Source organism: Acomys minous (assembly GCF_964271855.1).
Source record: "Acomys minous genome assembly, chromosome: 5".
Taxonomy (NCBI): domain Eukaryota; kingdom Metazoa; phylum Chordata; class Mammalia; order Rodentia; family Muridae; genus Acomys; species Acomys minous.
Window position 1 is genome coordinate 33,034,946 of NC_140494.1, and position 26,520 is coordinate 33,061,465.

General features: G+C 52.9%; 1 protein-coding gene across 1 annotated transcript; it reads left to right on the top strand.

Annotated features, from left to right (window-relative positions):
* The first annotated feature begins 358 nt into the window (after positions 1–358).
* Positions 359–25,954, top strand: NKD2 (NKD inhibitor of WNT signaling pathway 2). Its single transcript, XM_084781088.1, has 10 exons — positions 359–1,261; positions 1,360–1,395; positions 1,661–1,764; positions 19,360–19,420; positions 20,515–20,642; positions 21,173–21,268; positions 21,874–22,021; positions 22,746–22,830; positions 23,222–23,349; positions 24,507–25,954. Exons 1-10 carry the CDS (start codon positions 1,237–1,239, stop codon positions 25,082–25,084), a joined length of 1,389 nt encoding a protein of 462 aa, XP_084637214.1. The 5' UTR covers positions 359–1,236; the 3' UTR covers positions 25,085–25,954.
* The last annotated feature ends 566 nt before the right edge of the window (positions 25,955–26,520 follow it).

Genomic DNA, 26,520 nt, shown 5'->3' on the forward strand with positions numbered 1-26,520 from the left:
GGAGAGGGAGAGAGGGAGGGAGGGAAGGGGGGGAGCGCACAAAAGACCTCACATCAAATGAGTCGATTTGTAGGAAATGCCAGACTAGGGAAATACGCAGAAAGAAAGAGGATCCGTGGTTTCCTGGGAGAAGTGTGCTAAAGGTAAGTTCCAGAGCTGACTGTGCTGACACACACAGATGAAGGGCCACTGGGTCATGAACCTTGTGTTTCAGGAGAGTTTTAGGTTATGTGAACCACATCTCAAGAAAGCTGGGGGGGGAAATGATGTGTTTGTTCCTGGAGCCATGTATGCTAAGAGGGCAGGGCTCTGTGGGCAAAGCAGGGAGCCAAGCAGAGAAATAGCACCAGAGCAAGCTGGCGCCCAAGGAAGGGGGGAGAGAGAGCTCTCTGAAGATAAGCAGGACAGAGAACAAGAAAGAACAAGGGAGAAGCTGCAGGAAGGGAGACAGCGAGGGGTTTGAGAGGTTGGCCAGCCACGGAGGAGCTGGTCTGAGGTAGATGGACTAACCACAAGACCAGCAAGGACCCTGTCCCAGCCAAAGTCAAAGGGAAGGGTGCCGGGACTGTCCACGCTGATGGGCAGCACCGGTCCTTCATCAGTGCGGGAGGAAGGGAGCTTCCAGTGGCCTTCTATCTCCGCACTCCCATCTCCACACACCCAGCCTGTGTCTATCCATGCCCTCTTCCAGCCAAAGGAATCAAGAGAATCTCTAAGACCTATAAGACCTCAGGATTCTCTTCCAGAGGACTCTAACACTGGGATCTCAAGACCAAAGTTTGGTGAGAGGTGGAGGTTGTCCCCTACAAGAAACCTCAGAGAGCCAGAAACCTGGAGTCTACTGCAGGCCCTGAATGCACTTGCAGGTTTCCTGTGCTAGTCTCTTTGGCTGCATAGAGCGTGGTGGAACTCAATCGCGTGGGTTCCCAACCGCCTGCTTAGTAAAGCCCTAGTGTAAAGGAGACGCTCCGGTCCAGTGCGCTATGGTCCGCGGCCGCGGGGGGCGCTGCGAGAACCGATGTTAAAGCCCCGTCGCGGGCGCGCGCGCTCACAGAGAGCCCGGCCGCTGCCCGCGCCGCTGTCTCCGGGCTGCCGGGCCAAGCCTCGCCCGACTGCCCCGCCCCGGATCCAGGCTCCACGAGTGGCCCTTGGCGCGCGGTTCACGCGCCCCGGGCTCGAACCTCGGACGTGCACCTGAGAGCTCGGCCGGAGGGTGGGTCCAGGCCCGGCGGCGACATGGGGAAATTTCAGTCCAAGCACGGTGAGGAGCGGCCCGGGGACCGGAGGCTGGGAGGCGCGGGTGGGCGCCGCCACTCACTGTCCCTTCCCTCTTCCCCGTGTCCTCCCGCCGCGCCGCAGCCGCAGCAGCCTGCAAGAGGAGAGAGAGCCCCGAAGGTGAGTCCGGGCGCAGTCAGGGCGCAAGGCGGCCCCGGGGGCCGGATGCGCCGAGCGCCGAGCGCCGAGCTTGGGGCGCGCCTTGCCTAGCGCCCTCGGGTGGGACACGCCTCGAGTCTCCGGATGCGCGTAGCCCTGGGGCTCTGGGGAGTGACCGGGTGGGCGCCGCGAGGCTGACTGGACAGAAGCGCACCCTGCGAGGCTCACGGTTTCCTTCCTTCTCGTGGGTGCCGTGTTTCCCGCCACGTTTGCGGGCGGGCCGCAGGGGACAGCTTCGTGGTATCTGCGTACCCGAGCGGCCGCAAAGGAACGGAAGAGACCGAACGGCGCGCGGGCGGCGGCGTGGAACATCGCGCACGGGACAAGCAGGTAGGCGGCGGGGAGGTGGGCGGGGTCGCGCAACCACCGGCTTCGTAGTACCAGGAGATATGCCAGGAGTTGTGCCTATTTATCACTGGGAGATGCAAAAGGCACGGCTCAGATGGCTGGCCAGGATAGCCTGTCCCTTCCCAGCATCTGGCACAGTATCCCAGAGGGGGCTGGGTGGAGGCACTGAAATCCCCAAGCCCTAAGTTTGGAGTGGACTGGTGGCTCCACCCCTCAGGCAGGAGGAGCTGGTTAAGTTGAGCTGGGGCTCAGCTGGAGGCCATGGTCTCAGTATCCCAGGCTTGAGGAGTTGAGGGACCACCCCCTCTTTTGGTGGATGCTACTTGCACAGTGAAGTTGTCAAAAGTTAAGGGCTACTCTTGCCTTACCTCTTTTAGAGGGCTGACCACAGTCGTCCCCCCCCCCCCCCCCCCGCCCAGGACAGATGGGCAGTGGGAAAACTGTGCCCCTAAACTACAAGTTTTACCCAGTATTCTGAGAGTAGGTTATCCAAGTGTCCTGTGTAAGAGCCGAGAACTGCTCAGGGAGGGCCAAGGCCCCTGGGGTGAGATGTAGTGGAGCTTTGGTGAAACGCCCATATATCTGCCAGCAAGAGGTAATTGATGTTAGAGAGAACACTACATTTGCTCTTCTACAACTGGCTCCCCTCTGCTGGCTCCTTAATGGCCCAGAGCTCTGTGAGGTTCATAGGAGAAACTTCTGGGTGTTTGTGAATACTTTGTGTGGCCCTGACCTGAGTTTGGATCTGTGCTTCCTGGGATGATCCACTGTCGCCCTAAACGTGCATATGCTGGTGTATTGTGGGTCCAAGTGGAGCTCTAAATAGTTATGTCCTGGCCATTTCTGGGAGAGGAGGCCAGGCCAGGTATCCAGAGCTGCCCAGGTCCATCATGCTCCCGCTCACATTTGCTGAGGAATTCTTGGTGGCAGCTTGGTTCTCAGATGCATGTTAGCCAGAGATACAAAATTGGGGCTGGTCTCTGGGAACCTGTCTGTGCCATGGGAGAGCGTGTAGGCTGGCCCTACCGCTTAGCTGTCAAGCCTGGGCTCTTTCTCCCTAGCAGCAGGCCTAGGCTCGGCCCTCGGGATCCCCACTTGAGAGCAGTAGTGTTCGTTCGGAATGGGGCACAATTTAGCTGATGAGGTAATGTGTGTCACTGGAGTGTGCGGGCCAGAGCGTCTCCCCTGGCGGGTGCACAGCTTCCTGTGTCGTTGTGGAATTACTGAAGTGAAGCTGAGATCTTAGGACCGTGAATACCACACTTTGGGCCACTTTCTGTTTTGTTCTCGTTGTGTGGGCTCTGGCTCTGCATTGTTTCTCTCAGCTTTGTCCTTTTATGATAAGGCCTTTCTAAAGTGGGAAGAGCAGGGTCTGGCCCAGCTTAAGTAGCTCTAAGCAACAACACTGGATTTCCTGGGGTTTCCTTATCTAGCTATGGCTCCTGGCCAGCAGTCGCCCTCACTAGGGTCAGGTACTTTGAAGCTGCATTGCTGCCTTTGTGCCTGGACACTTGAGCTGCGCTAGGCAGCTTTTGCCCAGGTCTGGTAGGGACCCTGTCCTCACACTGTTTCTTCTGTCTGGACAGTCAGTGCAGACAGTCAGTGTTGGGTCTGTGCCCTTTCTCAAATCCTTCTTTTCACAGTCCCCAGAGTTCTGTTCAACCTAATGTCCTCCCAGGAGCTGTGTCCTGAGGAAGGCCAGCCTGATCAAACTACACAACACTCCATACCACCAACTCCCAGTGACTTGTGTCAGGTCCTTGGGAGACTTGCATCTCCTCTTCTGGCTTCTCATATGCTTTTTCCCCATCCCCTAAGACCAACAGGATAAAGTTGCTTTTGACTCTGCTGCTGAGCTGTATGGACCTATGCATCTATGTCCGTCTGACAGTCTCCTGGGTACCACTCGAGTCTGCCTTGAGTGGCCATCGTTGCTACTCCCAGCAGCTCTGCTGTGGGTCAGCACCTGTGTGGCTCCTTGCCTGCGGGGATATGGAGGGAGGGGTGTGGGTTTATTAGCAATGGCCAAGTGATGGTTTGGAGAGAAGCATGTGACATCAGAACGACTGTGGTCACAGGCTTTGAGACAGTACCGATGGGGTTGTAGTTCAGCCAGCAGTTGGTGGTGGCTTTGCTCAAAGTGGGCTTAGGCTCCACACAGGATAGGCTCCTATGTGTGTCACTTCTTCCACCAGGCTGTCTTTAATTTCTCCAGCTCCCCCTGAGGCTGGCAGGAAATTACTAAGAAGACAGGAGTCACTGTCTTGTTGTTGTCGTGAATTAAACACAGATTTTCACTGAGCCCGAGGAAGGAGTATGCTGCTCACTCTAGTGGTGGGGTTTTACTTGACGCTGAGGGAATCTCCTGTGTGTAAGTTAAGGAGGCCACCAAGAACTGTGCCCATGGCTTTCTGGCCATTCTACAGCTGTACGTATTTGCAAACAGGAAGGACACTCTGCTTAGCCCGTTGAGGGCTATGTGTGGCTGGCTGTCTTGGGCAAACTGGAACTTCGCAATGGTACTCACCAGCTCCACCCACACTTACATGGCCACTCTCTGTGTGCTGCCGTGCCGTGCCTTTCAGAAGGAGATAGATAACGTTGGAAGATATGCAAGTGACCAGTGTGAAACCCTATAGTGCCTTTAGGGGCTGAATCCACTGTGCAGACCTTGGCGTCTAGCAAAACCTGTCAGCCCTCATTATCATGTCATCCACAGGTTCCTGAGATCTGGAAAGCTTGCCCACTCATCCTTTGATTCCTTTTCTCTGGCTAGAATTCTCTGGAGCTGGCTGTCAAGCCTCAGCCCCTTAACTCTGCTGCTCCTGCTGGCCAGGGGTGGGCTGGTCATTTCCTGGAGCTGGGCCAGGAGCCGCCTTGTCTGCAAATGTACATGCTTCTGTTAGGGAGATGTTAGCCTTTGAGAACCTCATGTTTTTGTCTCAGCCTGAACACTGCCTATCCTCCCCCACCCCCGTGGTTGACACAGAAGCATGGCACATGGACCATAAGACATCTGCAGGGGAGATATGGAGCTCCGGGGAGATGACGGGGACATCACGGTTCTTCCTCAACTGCTAAGCTCTGTAGCCCCCAAGAAGAAGCAGTATTTCCCTGGGACTGCACACAGAGCAGCCGGAAGGGAGGTACCAGGCTAGAAGAAGGGATAGCTTTCCTGCCAGTGGCAACCACCACACCACACCATTGTCATTCCTTATTCTCCCCGTGCCCTCTGTGTTTGGCTTTTGGGACCCAGTCTGGCTCTTGAGATGTTGGCACACAAGTGCATAGGGGCTTGGGGGCTCACTCTGATGTAGGAACATCAAGGGGGAACAAGCCTGGGGGACCAGCAACCTCAAGGAGCATTGAGAATCCTCAAGGTCAAGTAGTCAGATGGCACTGACTTCCTGCCCCTTCTGTGCTTCTGGATTTGCAGGTGTCTCACTGACCCCCACATCACCTGTGATGAGCTGAGCTGAGTGGTTCTTACACCAGGGGATTAGAATTAGCAGAAGCCTCAGGGAACCACCTGACTGATTTGCAGGAAAGGCCCATAGGAGAGGGGAGGCAACCTGAGGGAGCTGAGAACCATGTTTTTAGGCACCTCCCAAGATATAGATGGGGCTAAACAGAGGAGGGAAGGGACGCACAGACCACTGGGCTATCCCTGTGTTGCAGAAGGTGTTAGAGTTACCTCAGAGGTGAAGGGCTCAAGGACTAGCCAGGTGCCCTGCAGCCAGTGTGTCAGTGACCCAGTCTGGTACTTGTGGGAGGCCTTGAGACTGCTTTGCTATACTCTGCCACTGAGGGACAGTGTATGCTTGGCTAGTCCTCTGGTGTCTTATGACAGGAGCTCTGGGACACTTGAGCATATGAGGCCACAGTTAGGGTTGCGGCCACAGAGGCTGGAGGGGCAGATTCCTGATGTCTACATTAGGGAATAGGGCTGGCCAGCACAGACTCTCCCTGTGCAATTTGGTCACTGGAGGAGTCTTCCTGGGATTCAGGTTCTTTGAGGGGTTCCCAGGAAGATCATCAAATGCTCTCTGCTGGAGCACCTCTGCACCGGAAGAGCACCACCATATAAAGACAAGGCTCTGAAAATGTGAGACATCTTTCCCCACTGGACTTGGGGGCGTTTCATAGACAGCTAGGACTAAGGCTTGGACCCGGGTGGCTTGTCATATCTAGGTTTCTAAGACAGCTTCAAGTCACAGCTGTTTATTTTGCCACTGAGGGAGCTAAAAGTTTTGGCTTGCTGCAAGTATTAATAAAAGTGGGGCAGTGGCTTCCCCCTGGCCTTGTGAGCAGATGGGCCACTGCGGCAAATGGCACTACCTCTCCAGAACTAAGGCTACCTCCTTATAGTTCCACTCGTGGCTGAGTAATTTATGTGTGGAAATTTTGTGTTTCTGTGTGTGTTTCTGTATCCCTTGCCACTTGCTCTGTAGCCTCGGGGATGGGAGTTGGTGGCCTCTGTTTCTTGGTAAGCCAGAACTAGAAAGTAGAGCCATGATTCCAGTCCCAAGCCTCTCAGTAGTGACATCAGCGGTACCCACTGGTCATCCGCACAGAGGTTGTCGAAATCTTGGTCGGAGCTAGCATTGGGAGCCCCACTCCAGAGCCAACTAAAACATGATTTTTCCCCTATGATCAGGAGGCAGCAAACTGGCCCCAGCCTCCATGCTATGGCTTAGCTATGTGGCCAGGCCTTGTGGCCTGCTCCGCATGTCTCTGGAACTCAGCTTAGCTTGTTTCCTGTGGCCTTGAGGCCATGTACATCTCATAATGATATCAGGAGAGATGAGGGGACAGATGTAAGGGTCTAGCATGGGGTGTAGGAGCTTGGTAGAGGCTGTCTCATGTGCTTCATCCTGGCCAGGCCCTGCCAACACGCAGTAGGACCACCCACATGTGGTTAGGAAGCACAGTGGTCAGCCTTGTGCTTAGGAAAGCTGAGCCCTGTGGATATAGACCAGTTCTTCCTACAGTTAAGAGGGGCTCCCAGGAATGTTGCCTGTGTCAGAAAGTCTCTGGGTTATGAGGACAGGCTTGCATCACCTCAGGAGACTATGCAGAAGCTGACCCACAGTGGCTCATGAAGGCCGATGTCCTGACTGGACATGGAGGAGGTCTATAGAGCTGTGTGGAGAAGCACACGTGGACAGCCCCTGCATGCGTGCTGTACTACTGAAGGTGAGGTTAGCATTGGATGGTGATCTTGTCTGTTCATGGAGCTGCTGTGGATGATCTTGTGGCCGGCTCTTATGTGGACAGCACTGAATGGTACATTACCCCCTTGTCATCTGGCTTCTTCATGAAGGCTCTGCTCTGAGGAGAACCCGAGGCACAGGAAAGCAGCTCAGGACAGTTGTGCCTGGAAAGTTCTGACGGGTGTGTTCCTGCCGTGTCTGCCTTCCCTTTATAGCCTCCTGGTGGAGTTTTCTTCTTACAAGAGGCAGGGTCCTGAACCCAAGAGCCAAACGTGTCTGAGAAATCAGTTCTGTGCTTCAGCAAAAGGACCCTGGGGGCAGGTGAAGTGCAAGCCTGTGGTGCAGGCCCCTAGAATCTCTCCTGGGTTCTGTGAGAAACTGAACCCCCCCCCCCCCCCCGGTGTGAAAGAGTGGGATATGCCCTCCTGCTACACATGATTGTCTGGTCCTACTGGGACACTGTTCATGTGCTTCATCCATCAAGTACTTGGTAGTCATGCTGACAAGCAGGGCTGGGTGGGGCCCAGGTGGCCATAGATTCAGGAAGAGCATGCGGCTGTGGGATGGCTCCAGTCACTGGAACATGTGCCTCAAGTTGGGCTCCACACACTGGAGGTGGCATGTGGAAAGGTGATCCACACAGCCCCTGCCCCCTTCCCAGCCCCTTTGCTCGGCTGGCTTTCCGTCCTTATCCTTGAGCTGTCAAAGCATGAGTGCTCCTCTGCCTACTGTGAACACCCAGCATGGGGCAGAGCAAGTGGGCTCCTCTTGAGCCACCCAGTGGTGATGGAGGGTCATCCTCAGACTCCGTTCTGTTTTATTAACTGAGATTGGTGCCAGGTAGCACGGAAGCCTGGCCTGGAACATGGGCGGCTACTTTTAAAGAGGACAGCGTTGTCTCAGGCTATGAGATGTGAAAGTGATAATCCCATGTGCTGGCCCCCTCACCAGGCACACACATATGGGCTGTTGAATGCTCAGGACCATCCTGGGCAGAAGCACAGCACTGGCTTGGGCAAGAGTGGCTCGCTGGAGCTGCTGCTTACAGATAAGCCTGTTAGTGATCAAAAAGCCCTTCCTGGCCCCCAACCTGCCTCACAGCAAGCTACACCCACTGCTGGGCTGGCGTGTGCTGTAATCAGCTTTCACGTTGATGGGAGACTTGGCAGCATCCGGCTGGCAGCCCTTCATGCCAACATTGAACAAATTGGGTCTGTTCGATCCTGTTTGCCACGCACAGCTGGAATGCACTGATGGCAACGAAGCCCGGCAGCCAGAAGGGAGGATTTGTTTCACTTTTGTTCCTCAGAATCTTCTCAGTTAGCCGTGGCTAGTTTTGAGCCCTGAAATCAGAGAAGCTAAAAAAAAAAAAAAAAGCATGTAATATTTTAATACGGAAATTCAAATGGAGATTATTTTAACATACCATTAGGCATCCTGGTGGATCAGTGTCCAGAGCTCTGCGAAGGCTGTTCTGTGTGTTATGAAGCATATCTTTTCTGCTGTTTGTCCCCAGAATCTTAGGTTCTGCTAGCCCCTGTCTGGTGGGGGGTGGGGGGGGGCACAGGGATGGGGTTGGGGGGGTGTGGCAAGACCCTCCTAGCTTCTGTTAATGCTTGTGATGTGGAGATCCAGAGTTGATGTCTCCAGTGAAGTGAAATGAATATTTGTATCTCCTCAAAGTGAAAGCCTGACTGAATTCTGACTGGGGAAGAACCTGCTCAGAAACCACACACACCTGGCAACATAGTACTTTTCTCTTGCCGCCCTCACTGCAGGGCCCTGCAGTGCTCTTCCAGAGAGACTCAGAGTACAGGTGGACTGGCCAGACCCTTCCCCTCCCTCCTGCTTACCCTGCACAGGGCACTCACAGCCTTCCTGTCTTGTTGGTACTCTTGGTAAGGAAGTCCTGGCTGCTCACCCAAAACTCAGTGTCCCCTGGCCACTCAGTCCTCCTTTCCCATGGCTGACTGGGCACCTTAGCTAGACTGTACATCAGTCTCTAAAGCTCCATCCAACCCTGGCCCTTGCCCTCCTGCTGTGTGTGTGTGTGTGTGTGTGTGTGTGTGTGTGTGCGCGCGCGCGCGTGTGCACGCGTACTCTCAGAGCCCCCTGTGTACCTTACCTAGTTCAGGAAGTCATGCCCACCGGTCTCCCAGATGAGTGGAGTGTCTGTGGATTTGGCCTGTCCTTCTTTCCTGGTGCTCTCTCTCTGTTGGCCCTCAGACTCCATAGTGATTTACTAGGTGGAGCTGCTGTCTGCTTCCATCAACACTAGGTCAGCCTCACCTTTGCTGGGAGTCCTGGAGCCTAGTTCCCCGGGGCTTGGGAGAGCCAGTTCTGATCTGAAGATGGCATTGTGTTTCAAGAAAGATTGGCGGGGCGGAAAGTGAAACCACACTTATACTTGCTTTGACAAATTCCTTGGAAAGATGGGGGGGCACTCCATATGCTTTAGAATTGTGCTCCAGGAAGCAATGGGTTCCAGAAGGCCACAACTGGTGAGTGAGCAGTGGAGGGAGAAGTAGATGAGCCTGAGCGGAGCTCCTATGGAGTGCAGAGTCCAAAATGATGGGATGACTCTACAGGGGGTAGACATAACTCAACATGAGGCCTACAAAGAAGGTCCTAGAACACACACGACAGAATACAAGCTGCAGCAGGCACCATCTAGCAGCCTAACCTGTGTGGACCGGAGTGGAGGTAAGGAAGATGCTAAGAAAGTATTTGGGATAAAAGCGAGACGTATTCTAAGCAGGTGAGAAAAGCCACATCAGGGTGCATCTGAAGAGAAAAGGTCAAAGGTCAAAGAGGAAAGGTCTTCAGAACGAGGCGAGAAGGAGAGGAGGTCTGGATACAGACCCCCCCCCCCCCCGTGTGCTTGAGCTTATTCTGCAGGTCCTTGTGGCCACTCAATTCCTGCCCCGAGACCTCTTTAGAAAGGAGGCAACTCAGGGACAGTGGGACTTGGCAGTTCACTAAGTCATGCTATATTGAGTCCTGGAACATGGACCCCAACCTGTAAAAGACTCCTGAGCACCCACCCCTGCATATCCCCCTAGCCACTCCTGAACTGCTGTTCTGCCCCAGGGTTGCCTGCCTGCTCACCTCAGCTATTTCTAGGCTGAAGGAGAAGCCAGACAAGGGCTTCTGCACGGTGCAGAGGGTGTACTAGATGGTTAGGGTACTGCTCTGGTGTGGACATAGAGGACAGGCCGCCTTGACACCACAGGGGCCCTGACAGTGCAAAGGCCCCCAAGGCAGGGGTAAACAACACACATTCCAGAAAGAGGGGACGTATATACAGAGAACTGACAGTGGCCTGCCTCCTAGAAGCTACAGTAAACAAAGATGTGTACCAGCCTTCCTGTGGCTCCAGGAGGGTACTTACTGTCTAGGACAGACATAACAGCTGGAAGGGTACAGGGAGCCCTTGAGGAAGTTCGTTGTCCCCTCCCCCACCCCCCTGCAGCTTGCGGCCGTATGGGGGATTCTGGGATCCACTCCATGGCTGGGGAGCAAGGAGGTGGGATAAACTCTTATCTCTACTTCAGACTTGTTTCAAACAATTTGGGCTTCCTTGAAAACACAGCTGGTGTTGGCTCTGGGAAGATATCCCATTGGCACTTTATCCTCGGTGCCGCGGGCTGGGCTTTGGGCAGTAGCCAGCTGTGGTGGAGTTGGTCGTGGCTGAACATGATCGGAGTGAGGAACCAACCCCATCTGATAACCTTAGTGGGCAGGAGTGTTTGTGGGGAGACCTTAGGGACCCCATCCCTCCCAGGCATGGCAAGGCAGCAGGAGCTGGCCACTGGCTTGCCTTTGTATATTCACATCCTGACAGAGAGGGGATCAGTTCATCTGTAGGGAGGGGAAGCTGCCCAGAAGGTTCTTTGGACTTGGTCTCAGGGCTCGTGTTGTTCTTGATGCATAAAGGACTGAACAGGAGCCTCTGCCTCTCTCTCTTCCTCTCCCTCCCCGCTCTCGCTCTCCCCCATCCCCCGTGTGTGTGTGTGTGTGTGTGTGTGTGTGTGTGTGTGTGTGTGTGTTGGAGCTCCTTAAGCAGTGAGGGGTCAGTGGGTACCATATCTCTGCCCATGGTCGGTGGGCAAAGTAACCAGGTCAGAGCTCTCATCTCCTCCTGGCCATCTCCAGTCCTGACAGCCAGAATATCCTCGGCCCGCTAGCCAGTCCCTTGGACCTCATTCATATTCCAGGAGCCCCTGCTATGTCCAAGCTTTCTTCTGTGTCTGGATGACCCTGGGCTTACTTCCCTTCAGCTCTCCCTGCGGCTGTGCGGCCTTCAGCTGCCTGGAGCTAGTACCGTTTCTAAAACAGTATTATTCGTTAAGAGGCTGCACTGCAAGTTTGTTAACAGGGACCCCACTAAATTTCCTTAGGGTGGGTTTGGAGGACCAAGGTTTGTCCTTTTTCTCTTTAAGGCCTTCGTGCAGCTGCTGCCAGATAGGGTAGCTCTGAGGCCCGCTTTGATCTCCACAGCCCAGCCAGGCGGCAGAGCCAGCGAAGGGTATGTTTCCACAGAGCTCGACAGAGAGCACTTAACAAAAATGAACGCCATTTATTGCTTTTCCTGAGTTGTGAGCTCCCCAGGGGCCTGGCGCCAGTTTTCAGCCTGCTTATCTCGCGTAAGAACAGCACATCACACAGTACCCTCTAAAGTAAAACAAAAGCTAACTTAGGGTTCTCTACCAGCTTTTGGAATTAATCTGCCTTTGAAAGGAGAAACATAAAGCTTTAGTAGGAATGAAAGGAAACAAAGATGTCTGGTGATCTCCTGAGTAAGAGTGGAGGTGGAGGCATCTGTGTGGGGTCTGTGTTAAAAGGCCACGGAGTCCACCTTCATCCCGAGTCTGGCAGATGAGCTGAGCGTGGCTTCTGTTTTGTTACTTTGCAACCTCTCTGTGGCCCTGTGACCCATGAGTAGTCAACCATCAGGGAAGGTTGGCCAGCCTCGGTCATCATTTTCTGTGGAGGACAGTTGTGGTGTCAGCATGCCCAGGTGTAGACCACTGGCAAGGTGACTGTGGAACGCCGAGGGCTAAACCAAAAACAGCCTCAGTGGGCTGAGAATGGAAACAAGGCAAGTGGTCAGCATGCTTATGGCTATTTAATTCTCCGGGTAAATATGCATGCCTGTGTGCGTGCATGCGTATGTGTGCCTACCTGTGTGCATTTGCATGTGCAGTGAGTACAGACATGTTTATGTACAGGTTTCACACTCATGCATTTAATGCGTGTGCTGACAGCACTGTGTTTCAAGGTGGGTCCTCAGTGGATGTCTTTGTTGGAGATGGATTCTTGGGAGGATGTGGAGCCCCCTTTCTTTGCTGAGGTATGGAGCTAGCAGCAGTCTGCTTTCCACTTGTGTGGGTTAATGCGGATGACACAGGTCGCCTGAACCCTTCTCTCTGACTGAGGGGTAGAGAGTCTTAGCTGCCAGACTTTATTTTTATTTTTTTCCCCTTTTTTCGAGACAGGATTTCTCTGTTTAGCCTTGGCTGTCCTGGACTTGCATTGTGGACCAGGCTGGCCTCGAACTCACAGGGATGCACCTGCCTCTGCCTCCCGAGTGCTGGGATTACAGGCGTGGGCCACCACCACCCGGCTAGCTGCCAGACTTTAAAGGAGGCTGCTGACCACTTGCAGATGACCTCCCTGGCAGCATCTCACGCTGCACAAGTTTCTCCAGCAAGTGTCAAGGTGCATCCTGCAACGCATTCACCAGCGACACGTTCACCTTCTCCCTCCTGTCTAGAACTCTGTGCACGGGGACAGTAGATGGCCAGCTGCCCATGGTACGGGTGGCTAATCAATCCCTATAGCAAATGTGAGCTCTTTGAGGGACCATTTTGGGGATCAGTGTATTTTTGGGTGAGTGAGTATTGGGAATGTAGCCCGAGTTACAACTTCTATCATTAATCAAATAGTGGAAATGCTGGGAAACTGTGGTAGGAACAGGAGGAAGATGATAATGGAAAAATTTGTTTTCTCTGGCCTGGAGAAGGACAAAACAGTGCCGTGAAAGATGTGTGTGTGTGTGTGTGTGTGTGTGTGTGTGTGTGTGTGTGTGTGTGTGTGTGTCAGGAACCCTGTTACTCTCCCAGTTACTCATCTTTTATAAATTCCTTTTTTTTTTTTTTTTTTTTTTTGGTTCTAGACTCTCTCCCTCAATTGAAAAAAAAAAATGAGTGTGTGGAATAAAAACACCCTGCAGATCTTAGAAAGAAGCGAGAAGCCAACGTGCACTTGCTGTTTTCCCTTCTGGGATGGGGCTTTGGATTCACTATCCGTAAAACAGCTTGTTTTAGATTCAGGCACTCAGGGCTTCATGGCCCTCAGCCCCTGCAGAGGACCCGCCAGGCCCCACAGGAACTCCTGGGCCCCTACTGCACATGTGTCGGAATTATTAAGCCCATAAAACTAGATTGTCACATCTGAAACTGCTTAGCTGCTGAAACTGAGACGTGACTTCAAAGCTGGTCAGGCGTTTCCAGACAGACGAGCCGGCCGGCACCTGGAAGTGGAATTCCAGACCCAGGCGGCAGGCGGAGTGGGCCTCCTCACCTTTTCCTAAGAAAACATTGTTCCTCGGAGCCTGGTGCTAGATGCCACGCCTGGAAAACTGTGAGAGGAGCAAGGCCCCTGCACTTTAGTACTTTCAAAGCTATAGTCACTCCCCCTCCCCCCACGCTGCATCCCCCTCCCCCATCCATTGCTTCCTTGCTCCAAAGATGTCTGCAGCCCACTTTGCCCACTGTCTCCTCCTAGGCTCCTGTTTCCTGCTTCTGGTCCTGGCTCCATCTGGTACCTTCTGCAGCAGAAGAGGCCCTAGCCTTGCTATCTCTACCCTACAGCCTTCTTCCTTCATTTCCCTCCTCACCCTACTGGCTCCAGTACTGTGACAGACCTGGCTTCAGACACCGCAGGGCATCACAGCTCTTTGTGGCTCTCCAAGTGTAATCTGTCTACGGGTGATGCCCTGAACTTGAGATGTGTGATGCCCACATTAATTCCACACCCAGTATGTCAACAGCCTACAAGCAGAAGCCCAGGTGTTCTCCCAGCTCACTATGCTCTTCTGCATAGCCCGCAAGGTATTTGCAACCCACACTTGAGGGCACTACTGGTCACTCTCCCGTGTGCCCTCCACCTCCTGTCTGACCCCACAAACAGGGCATAGAGCTCACATAGGTCCTGCAGCTCTGTCGTCCCACCAGCGAGCTATTCTTAGCATGGCCTCAAGCTCCAGCACCAGCTTTACTGAGTGGCCAGGACTAACTAACGCTGCAGAGCTGCCCCACAGGTCATCCTGGTGGCCTCTGCCTTATGTTTCTGGAGAGTTCTGCATCTGGGTAGGATGGTTGCAGGGCTCTGCCGGGAACTAGGAGGTTAACGTGGGTGATTTTTTTTTTTTCTAATGGTCAGGAGCTAATGCGGGAGCGAGCATACATCTTAGTAGTTGGTAACCATGTCCTAGGCCACACACCCTTCGCAGGGGCCCTGTTGTGTCAGCTGCCCTGTTGGGCACAGTTCTGGACAGTGTCAGTTTATTTGCCCTGGCCCCACCTTCTCTCTCCTCTACCCTAGAGTACCCACTAAAGGCCTAATCTCCACTTCTTTCTCTCCCCATCCCTGCCTGTTTCTGTCTCGGTGTTTGTTTACCTGACTTTATCTATAGTCTTTCTGTGTGTCTCTCCCCACAACCTCACCCCATGTCTGAGAGAGACATTGACAAGATCTGGCCCTTCATCCCAGTCGGTGTTTGAGGATGGACAACTGGGAACTTAAAAGTTGACAGGTGGAGCCAGAGCTTCCACAAGGCTGTGGACTTAGTCGAAGGTCACGTGTACTTCGTCACAGAGAATAGGGAATTATGGGAGCTTTTACTCCCACCAGAGGCCTGAGTTTCTCCTCTGCCTGGGCCTGTATTCTCCTGACAGCAGAAGTCCTTGGGCCTGGCTTCAGGAAGGAAGATGTGGTCGAATCTCTTAGACTAGATTTCCAGATTGTTCCCTGGACAGGAATAAAGGATGCTTGCATGGGGCCCAAGTGGAGACAGTGCTCTCATATTTCTGAGTCTGAGGACACCTCGGGCAGTGAACAGGTAGCAGCATATGGTTGTCCCGAGGCCCGTTGCCCTGTGCTTGTTCCGAGGTATGGTCTCCCAAGTCCTGCAGGTTCAGGCATGTGATGATTCAGGAACATGACCCTCTTTCAGAGGTGGGTGTGGGCGCCACCATCTCTGATCCTACTCTGTGCTGACAGCAGGACAAGTGTGCCCTCTGACTTAGGAAACTAGGACTCCAGGTTTGTTGCGGGAAACAGCCCCACTTGCTGCTGCCACCCAGTGGCAATTCTGGGAAATGTTTGAGGACTGTGACCTGGGTTGGTCCTGAGGCCTTGTCACCTCTTGAATAACTTGTGGGATGATGAAACAGGGCAGGAATGTGGAGAACAGTGGACCCCTCGTTTTGGATGTGAATAAAGGGGATATGTGTATGATGTAAACTATCCATGTATTTAGCAGCAGGGCAAGGAGCTCCATAAGCCAGCACAAGTTAGTCCCAGACATACCATAGATGCTTGTCACCATAGTCATGGGTCATGTTTCCACGGTGGCATGGGCTCCACAGTCATGACACTGGTCCCCAGTGGATAGGAGAGCAGCCATCACGGACCAGAAAATGAGCTGGTGATTTTTCCACCTGGAGTAGGGCAAGTACTGGAGGGAGGTGCCTGTGGGTCAGACACTGGGGTGTGCAGAATGCTACGCTGGAGCCTCATCAAGAAGCTGGGGTCCCTGCTGACCTGGCTAGGACACCTGGGGTGACCTGGACATCAGTGTCTAGCAACTGAGAATGTAAAGCTTGACCAGAGAGGAGTGACTTCTCAGAGGCCAGAGCAAGAGGGTCTGGCAGGGCAGAGGATGTGGTTCTTCTGGTTCTTCAAGAGGATCTGGGGTGAACGGGGACATTTGACAAACAGGAGAGTCTGCCTGGGCCTGGGGTCACCAGACTCTGTCACAGCAGGGGTGTATAATGTGGTCTGCCTTTGACAGCCTTTCCTGTGAGCCTAAGTTACAGGGACTTGGCTGCACTGGGAAGGGGCTGCATGTCCGGCCGGTGGCCCTGTACAAATTTTATATGATGTAATTAAAGCTCCTGGATCTTCTACTTAACTAAAACAGGGCAGATTAAAGGACATTTCTATGTAAGCAGGACAGATTTGACTTAAATCACCAGGGAGAGGCCAGAATTACCCCCACAAACATCCATTTTCTCCTTTGATCCAGAGCCTCTCCAGCCACCTCTGGGCTAGTGCTTAGAATCCTCATGTTCTGGGGTTTGGTGTGTGCTGATCGTCTGCGGCAGTGGCCTTGCCCACAGATGGTGTGGCCTTGGTCAGTTATAGCAGCTCTGGCCTATGATTGTAGCCTTGGCAATGTCCCAGGAGACCAGTCCAGTCTAGAGTTTGTGCAGCATCTTCTTTATTTTTCTTCTTTTCTTGATATGCTGGGCACTGCATCTAAAGCACGCTGTCTTCCACTAAGCTCAACTCCCAGCTCCCTTTCTGAACTGAATGCCCTTGCCTTCCCCACCCAACCATGCGTTTAAAGCGTGTAACCCATCCAAGGCTCCAAAATCTGGTATTCAAGGTTGTTTTTCAAATAAGAAATGGAAGGTGTCCATGAAAGCTAGAAGTTCCAGCCTCACATACAGGATGGAGGATGACACTGGTGACAAGCATCTGTAGCAAGTCAGAGACTGGCAACTCTAAGGTCTAGCCTTGCAGCTGGATCTCCATCTTGGGGTACAGTACCCACCAATTTCTTAGTAAGATGAGACTTAGCTGTTCACGAAGGATTCAAGCTCTCTGACCAAGAGTCTAATGGGGGAAGAAATAGTCCCAGAACTTACCAGAATCTTGGGGATCCTCCCCACTCTCAGCTTTCCCATCACCTGAAGGTGGGTGCAGCTGGCTCAGGAGATGTCCGCTTTCACATTTGCTCCCCTTGCCCTTGGGCCTGGTGACTCAAGTCTCAGACCCTCTCCCTGGCCATCAGCCAGCTTTGGTTTCCCTGCGTAACTGTGTTTTCTCAGCAGTGACATGAAACCACTGGACTTGTAGTCAGACACAGGACTCGTTAGCCACGGCACCTTGCGTCCCTTGATCTTCCATAACTCAAGGACCGAGAACTGAAGCTTTTCAAGTTACTCTGGCTTCAAAGGGGGAAAAAAAACTGAGATCAGGTTTTTAGAAGTTCCTGAAATTCGTTTTATGTTCAGCTGGGATGAGCTGCTCCCTGTTCCTCTAGGCTCAGGCATCCGGTCTGAGGACACGGCACTATGCATTGCAGACCTGAAAGAGCTTCACAGAGCAGGACGGACTCCTTGTTGCACCTCATTAAAGTCAGATCCTCTGAGCCTCGAGTCTGTGGGTTATCTGATCAGTGAATGAATGAGGGCTCCCGCTTCCCCCCACCCCTCTTCCTTTCTGAAAAGGGGTCTCATTATATAGTCCTCGTCCAGGAACTAAGTAGGCCAGGTCCCCTGCAAACTCACAGAGGTCTCTCGCCTCTCTGTCTCCCAAATGCTAGGATTAAAGGCACATGTTACCATAAGCAGCTGTAGAGGAGACTCTTTAGTAATTAGGAGGTTTTCTCATTAAGGTGCTCTCCAGTGTGGTCCCTTAAATGACATCCTAAGAACGAGCTGTGTACGCACACTATCCCTAATGGTTCCTATGAGTTGGGAGGTCCAGAGAGAAAAAGACTCTGGTGGTACTTATATGATGCAGATATGAGCAGGGGTCTCCCCTACTTCCTGGCCCTAGTCATTCAGCCTTGACCATTTTGGTCTCCTACAGTGAGGGCTCCTCAAATGTTGTGTTTCCCACAACTGGTGCACAGCCAAAAAAAAAAAAAAAAAAAAAAAGACCTAGAGAGAAGCTCCGCCCTATTCCCCTTGTTGTGGTTTGGGGCAGTTCTAAGGAGCCCCCAAGCCTATCCTGGTTTCTCCTTTCAGGAGGACTATCACTGGGTTTGTCCTCACACAGCTAAAACTGCCCAGAATCGTGCTGCGCTCCTGCCTCTGCCCCATGCACCTGAGCATGTCTGCTACTCTTCATGGTTATTGTCTGGTTTTGCTACTAGGGACAGAATGCTTTCCCCATCCCATCCCATCCCAAAGGCATCAGGTTTTTAAATATCCTCTGGGTCTAAATGAGACGTATGTCCTTTGTGATCTGTAGATGGGCATGAACCCACCAGGTTGTACTAGGCAGCCTGCCAGGCACCACATGTTCTCTACAGTGAGGAATAGGGTAGCGGGTATTTCTGGTTCCTGTGGTCACTGACAGGGTGAGACTGTGACAAACTGTCCCTGGGACGCTTGGCTTTCTGGGTGAGATATAAAATTGAGGAACTTTGGCTTTCTCCTGCCTCCAGCTACAAACCAAAAGCATCCTTTGGCCCTTGCTATCCCCGGGGACATGCCAGCTGGCCAGATGGAGGGGTCTTATCACAGCTCCCCATCTACTTGAGGGTTCTCAAAGCTTTGAAGCCACCTGGAGTCAAACAGAGACGCCAGGAAACTGGTGGGAAATACTCCTGGCAGCCTTGAGTTCTCCTGCCACGGAGGGCCCTTTGATGGCAGATGGCTTCCACGGCACATTTTATATTTCCTTTTTTCGTAGCCTCCGCTTCTGTGGATTATTTACAAGAACCATGTGAGCTTTTGTTCTGCAGGCTTTCTTGGCTTAAACATCGCCTGGATGTGTTTGAAGTCCTTCCCGTTTTTTCCATAACTGATCTTGAGATCAGCTGTGGGCTGAGGGTGTTTGTTGGCAGCCGTCCCTGCTCCTCAGCTCAGCCCTGGGGGAGGCGGTGGCCCCTTTGCAGCTCCAGTGAATGCTACCCTGAGTTCATCCCATGGGTACTGTGGGGGTGGGGGTGGGGGACAGCTTTGGTGGAAAGCCCTGCAAGCTAGGCCAGGAGCAGAGTGTCACCTAGGGTTCCTCCTGCACTCGAGGCTCCTCGTACTTGTGGGCTAGCAGGGTTGTGGCTGAATTCAGGGAGATTCCCACTTGGAAAGTGGGTTTTGCTTGCAGGCAATGGGGCCCAGTCCTGGAAATAACTCCAGCACACGGCACTTGTCCATTCTGCTGTGTGAAGCTGGGAGGAGCTGGTGTTTGTGAGCCCAGAGAACGAGACGCCTCTTGAGGTCCTGATGCTGGTGTTTATTCAGGTCTTAGCCTCAAAGAAACGTCTCTGTTGTCTCCCTCTGCTCTGCTGAGCCTCATGGTCATAATGTTGCTCTGTTTTTGTTTTTGTTTTTGTTTTCAGGAGCTGCCCAATGGAGACCTCAAGGATGGGCCTTTCTGGGAGGAGAAGGGCTCCCTAGAAGGTGAGTCTAGTTTCAGCAGATTCTCCCAGACTTCACCCTGACCCTAAGGCTCACACCACAGAACCCTCAACGATGGCATACAAGAGCCAGGATCAGCTGGTTCCTAGTCTCAGAAGCACTTAGCTCCTGAGTCAACAGCAGCCTCAATCAGCTGTGCTTCCTTACCAAGCCGGGAGCTTGGATCTGTCGATGGAAGCAGCAAAATATTGAGCCACAGTGTCCCCAGACACTTGGTTATTCTGTGTTTGTAGTTACGGGACTGAGCAGGGAGGGTCGGGCTGCGTGGACCAGGGCTCTTGAATTCTGAGCTAGCATCATGGCTGCTTACTGCCCCAGCTGTGGAGTGGTGGAGCAGTCCTGATGAACATGCCACCTGTGACTTGAATTCCACTTGAGTCACTGCATTATGCCTGCATCTTTGGTGGGAGTTAGTCCCACCGAGATGCGATAGGTTCTTACAGGCTACTAGTAAGTGCACTGACCTATAGATCCATCCTCAGACATCTGCTGAAGCCCCGAGGTGCTCCCAGCACTGCCTGCTGGAGTCAGGCACTGAACTTCCTCTCAGCTCATACCTGGGCAGACATGTGGCCAACAGCCCTGGGCCCATCTCCTGAGGACACAGCTTGAGACCCAGAGAATATATGAGCCCCAGAAACTTCTTATCCATCCACATTGGGAGTTACAGAAGACTAGACTGCTTGGCCAACAGATAGCCCACACGTGGCCTGGTCAGTGGGTTCTGGATTGAAGGCATTGGAAAAATCACCGTGAAAATGAGAAGCCTGGAGATTCAGGGATTTACTCTCCTTAAGGACTCATGGGGGGAGGGCACTCTTGCTTTGATCTTAAAAGCCCCTCTCCCACCCCATCTCTACTATGTCAGCCTAGTGGGGACAGACTGCTCACTGGGAGCCACTATGAACTGCATGCTAACCCAGGTGAGGCCTCTCTTGACGCTCTACTTATTTTATAGAAGCAGGCTCTTAGCTCAGGGCCACGCAGAAAAAAGCAGAGATAGTCAACCCAGTTGCCCTGTCCTCACGCTACCCACATGGGACAGGCCCTTGCATCACCTCCTCTTGTCCCCTCAGTTGTGCTGCCCCCTGAGAAGTCTGAGGGCCACCAGGGCCAAGGACAGCCCTTCAGCGTAGATGAGGAGGAGAAGGCAGCAAGCCGCGAGGGCCCGCTAAGACTCAGCAAGAAGCACTTGAACATTGACGTAAGTCCTCTCCCCTGCATACCTGCATGAGTGAATGGGTCCCTAGGGCCCAAGATGAATAGTGGTGGCCCTCAATGGGGACCATGGCCATTCCAGCCTTGCGGTTTCCTCAGCTTCTCTGAGGCCTTAAAGCAGGACCAAAATGTGCTCCTCTGGTGTTCTGCATGGTATTGCTGTGACCTTGACAATGCTGGGCAGATGGGTGCCCAACACTACTGGGAACAAAAGGCATGGGAGCGGCAGAAACACACGGTTCTAATTGCTCTTACTCAAAGTGATCCTGAGTGTCTGCATGAGCAGAGACCTATGCCACAGGAGAGAAACTGAGTCAAAGGCATGAAGTGAGCTCCACGCACTAGGAAGGCACGGGTGGAGCTGGGCAACAGCGGGCTTTGAGGGTTGCAGACCAACCCGCCCTTGAGCTTCCCTTCCCTGGCTAGAAACTGGGAAGGACTACATCTGGGGGGCGTTCCCAGTCCCAAGTCCTGAGTGGCTCTTCCTTGTCTCTTACCCCTGCACACTGCCTACAGGCCCTCCAGTGTGATGTCTCAGTGGAAGAAGACAACCGCCAGGAGTGGACGTTCACACTGTATGACTTTGACAACAGTGGGAAAGTCACCAGAGAGGTAATATGCCCACATGAGTCAGACGCTCGGTAGACACACGGACAGATAATGCCGAGACAAAATGAGCCCTGACTGGAGAAAAAGACGATGAGAACTTTTCTGATAGGAGAGGCAGAGCCCACTTTCACATCCTCCAGCTATTGTGTGTGTCTCCTTACACTGGCAGACTGCACACGGCTCCCTACCAAGTCCAGAATGGCCTTTCTTTATAGCTGTGATGTTCCCAGGCCAAGCCAGGGCCAGTGGTCCCTCACAGGGCAGCCTGGCATCCTTGGAATGCCCCCTACTCCACTGAACTGTGACCAGGAGGGCCAATGAAGCATCTATATTGGCCACAAGACATTGGTGCTGTGATAAGTGTTATCAGATAAGCTTCTCTGCTTGCTTATTTAATATTTTGGAGTATAAAAGTCAGAGTTGTGTTGTGGCTTCAAGGACATGCAGCAGGGCCACCTTTAAGCCATGTATGACATGGTGGGGCAAATCTAGGTATAAATCAGTCTAATGGGGAACAAGTGGACCCAAGGTGCCTGCTGTGGCCAGGGGGTGAATACATGCTTAGTAAAGGAAGAAATGTCCCTCGAAGTATGTCATGTTGGTCCCAGGACATGTCCAGCCTGATGCACACCATCTATGAGGTTGTCGATGCCTCTGTCAACCATCCTTCGAGCAGCAGCAAGACCCTCCGAGTGAAGCTAACTGTCAGCCCTGAACCATCCAGCAAGAGGAAGGAATGTCCTCCCACTGGCCAAGGTGAGGGGGGTCTTATGCCAAGAGCCTTCCTGGTCAAATGGTGCCATCTCCCTGAGCACCGCCCCTAAGGCAGACACGGAGGGGCGGGCAACTTCCACAGCCACCTAATTTAGGCTTCACATTTGCCCTTCCCCAACCACTTCCTGTCAAAATGTTCTCGTTTCCACTTGACCCAAGCAGAACCTGGTACCTGGCAGGGGACGAAACTGTTAACTTAGTGAGTGGATGGATGAGCAGCAGAAGTAATTCGTTAACAATCCAAGCACTAGGGAAGCCAACGGGATTAAACGTTCAAGGCCGGCATTCATTATAGCATGACCAATGTCCTAAAACAAACAAACAAATGTTTTAAACAACAACAAAAACAATGTCTCAAAAATATCTCAAAAAAATTATATGATGGTGATGGTGGCGCACGCCTTTCATCCCAGCGCTTGGGAGGCAGAGACAGGGGATCGCTGTGAGTTTGAGGCCAGCCTGGTCTACAAAGTTAGTCTAGGACAGCCAAGGCGACAGAGAGACTCTGTCTCGAAAAACAAAACAAAACAAAACAACCTGATGACAAAAAAAAGAGTGAGTGGGTGTATGAATTCATAAGGCCAACAGGCAGAATGCTTGAGGGAACGCATGGATCAGCAGGTCAGTCGGGGATGAGTGAATGCCTGAACTCCAAAGGAGTGAACAAATGAGTGAGGCGTGAGAGGGTACACCTCCTTTCTTTCAGAACGGGAGCCCACTCGTGGCCGAACAGAGAGTGAGCTCGCAGAGGACTTCCGAGTGGCCGACAGAAGGCTGTCTGCCTACAGCAGGTGAGGTGTGTGGGGCCAGGTCTCCTGATGGCCTGTCAGGCAGAGTGATGAAATAGGTAGACTTTGGGTGCTGTGAAGGGCGAGGGTGGGGCTAAGCACCATGTCTCTCCAAAAGAAAGGAGCAGGGGCCATTGTGGCCTGTTAGGTGGCTAAAGAGCACCGTAGTGCTGAGGGCCACTCAAGGCTGAGAGACTTGTGCTGGGATCCTGGGTCATGGTAGGCTGCCATAATGAACTGGTGGACCTTTAATTCTCTGGACCATGGGTATACGTCAAAGTCCCTGCTTAGGCCTCCTAGAACGCCGTCCCCCTCTGCAGACACTCCTGCCATATGATGGCTGAAGCTCTGGACTTGAGCGAATGGTCAGGCCTCTCCTCTCCGCTCCACACAGGAAGCCCAGCGTTGACCCCCAGCCCTGCTCTGTGAGAGGGCCCTACTGTGTGGATGAGAACACAGAGCGCAGAAACCACTACCTAGACCTCGCTGGCATCGAGAACTACACGTCTAAGTTTGGTCCTGGTAGGTACTGGCGGACTCTCACCCTGTAGCTAACGGCTGTGTACAGGGCCTCCCTGAAGGTGCAAGCAGGCAGGGGGCTCTGGGACTCTCATGGTGTTGGGTCTCAAGTATCCTCACCATCATCCTCTGCCTGGTTGTGGACTCACGGTTGTGGACCCTCCTGTCCCTGGCAGGGCCCTGGAAAGCAAGGTGGTTTTAAACATCCAGGTATGCGTGTGAGACATACTCTAGCTTAAGGAAGATGTAAAACTGCTAGATTTAGGTTAAGGAACCTTCCAGCCGGGGGAGCTGGTGTGTCAGGCTAGAGTTGCCAGCTTGTTAGAAGTGGGCAGCCGTTACTGTAAACACTTGTAGTCCTCTCTACTCAGTGTGCCTCCTTTCTTGTGCCTCTTGTAGCCTTTAGAGATACATGAACTGCAGCCTGCCTGGCACTCTTAACAGCTGAGGTCCACACCCCCAATTTCCACTAGGCATCCCTGAGAGTCTGACATTGTGGCAGTAGCTCTGATAAGCTCCTTTCCGAGCTGTCTCAGACAACCTGGGCTAGAAGTCCCTGACTAAAGTGACCCTCACCTGGGATGAGCTGGTCCCATATGCTTTGCACTAGAGTGTCAATCCTCTGATGATAGGGGCATCTGAAGAGGTAGATGGGGTTCCTAGGGTTTTAGAGGGGAGCTTGACCCCTAGGTGGCCTCATGGCCACTGCACAGGGCTGACCTTAAGGGTTTAAAGCATTTCATGAAGCTGTGACCAGGTTATTGTGGAAGTCTGTGATCTCTGTCTGTCTGGGGCTGGGGATATGCTCCTTCACTGCAGTGTCGCCTGATGTGACTCAACTTTGTCACCCCAGCTTATATCCTAGACAGGGTTCTGACTATGCAGTAGAGAATCTCCCTAATAGGACCCATAATAGGGACAAGGGGAGAGGTGGCCAAACCCCTTTCAGGACTGACACTGAGTCTTTAATGAGGGGCTGATCCCAGATAGTGTAAGATGTGCCTGGGACTGAGCTGTTACTTCTTCTCCATGCCCAGCTTGGGGTATGTGTCCATCTGAGCTATGACCAGCCAGAAGGCTACCTCTGTTGCAGACCCATAGCGCAGATATGACATGTGTCCCAAGCCTTACTCTGGGCCATCACTGTGTCTTGTCCCTAGGGTCACCACCTGAGCAGGCCAGGCAAGAACATCACAGCAGGGCCACACACTTTCCAAGCCGGTCCCGATCGCAGGAGTCGGACGCCCACGCTATACACCACCGCAGGTCCCAGGTCCTGGCTGAGCATGTCGTACCAACCAGTGAGCCTGCTGCCCGCGCCCTGGCTGCGCAGTCTCGGCTCAAGGGACAGGAGAAGCAGTTCCTCAGGTCTCCCAAAGGTTCAGGAAAACCTCTCGGGGCACCAGGCAGCAGTAAGCCAGGGAAAGCACTCAGCTATGGCCTGCAGGCTATGCCACTGCCCCAGAGTGCTCAGGATGGCCACCACCTGCCGCAGCCCCCACCGCAGCCCCCACCACAGCCCTATGGTCACAAGCGGTACCGGCAGAAGGGCAGAGAAGGTCATTCGCCACTCAAAGGGCATGGCCAGCCTACTGTGGTAGAGCATGAAGTGGTACGGGACCTGCCTCCCATGCTGGGGCCTGAGGGCTACGTGGTGCCTGTGATCCAGAGGCATGAACACCACCATCACCATGAGCACCACCACCATCACCACCACCACCACTTTCACCCGTCCTAGCACCCAAACAAGCACTCTGCCCACATGCCCTCGGGGACACAGCAGGTGCTGGCATGTGCCCAGGACTGTACCGCATCCCCTGGCAGAACACCAGCTGCAGATGTCAAGAGTGCACCAGGCTGGACATTCATGAACAATACCTTCTTCTCCATGCCATTTGGATACCATTTGATGCAGCTGATGATTTTCAGTAACATGTGTTCCTGTATGATGCAGAAAGTCCACACATACCTGCTCTTACTTTGGCTGCGTCATGGCCTGCAGTGTCTGAGGAACTGTGCCTAGACGTTGTACCCTTGTGGTTCTTTGGCCTTTGGGTACCTTGGGTTGTTCCTGGCACAAGGCCAGGAGTGAATGGAAAAAGCGAAGCTTTCTGTGAGGTTTATTCATTGTCAAGTCAGCGAGCTGGGCTTAGGAAGTGGTTGTTTGCCAGTGTACCATGTCCTTAGTGTCCCACATGTCAAGCATAACAAAGAGGCAGAGTACCAGGATTGGACAGGGCACAAATGAGCAGAGGGGCAGAGTGATGATGTCCATTGGGCAGTACGAAGCATCTCCGGAGCTTCTAGCATCCTAGGTGGATGTGGATAAGACCCAAACAGGCTGGGGTGGGACGGATCAAGGACCATGCTGGAGGTCCCCATACAGGCTCATTTTGTAGCATGGCCAAGTGTCCCGCTTATAAGGGCTGCAAGGGTGGGGGAACCGCAACAAGCCATGGTCTTTATAGTTCCACCAACAGGACAGTGCAAGGGGAACTGTTTACCTCTTGTGAATTTGTGCAGGTGGCAATATGCCTTCTTGGTGTAATAAAAAAAAATTGTGCATTCTGTAACACACCATACTCTGTATTAAAACACATTTCTGAGAGCTGTGGTGAGCCTACCTGTACTGTGCAGCTGCAGGTGACGACGGCGGGTACATGATGTGGAGGGTGAGTGCTGCAATCATCTTGGCTTATGTTGGTCGATGCACACTTCATAGGAACACTCCTTAGTTAACAGATTTTTGGACTAAGAAAAATTAGAACACTAAACTCAGAGAGCTGCTTATGATAACAGGAGCACTAGGCACTGTACAGGCTACCTGGGCCATGGCTTATGCAGACTGTTGAGAAACAACACACCCCGTGCTTCTCTTTCTCCTTAAACATTGTGCCTATTCTAAGGAATTCCTGAAGATGTGGATGTGATTTCTCCTCTGACTCAGCCCCACATGCACAGGGAGACCTGGGTTTGTCAGCCCTTTGAAGGTCCCTGCTGGTCACTTCACAGTTTAGAAATACCTCTGAATACCAAAATGACTAGAGTGTGCCCTTTTCCTTCCAACATGACTAAAGTCCCCATGTCATAGATGTAGGGATGGTACATGTGAGGCTCCATCACCCACACCACAGCAGAGGAATTGGACAGGAATCTGTGTGTCCACCCAGCATG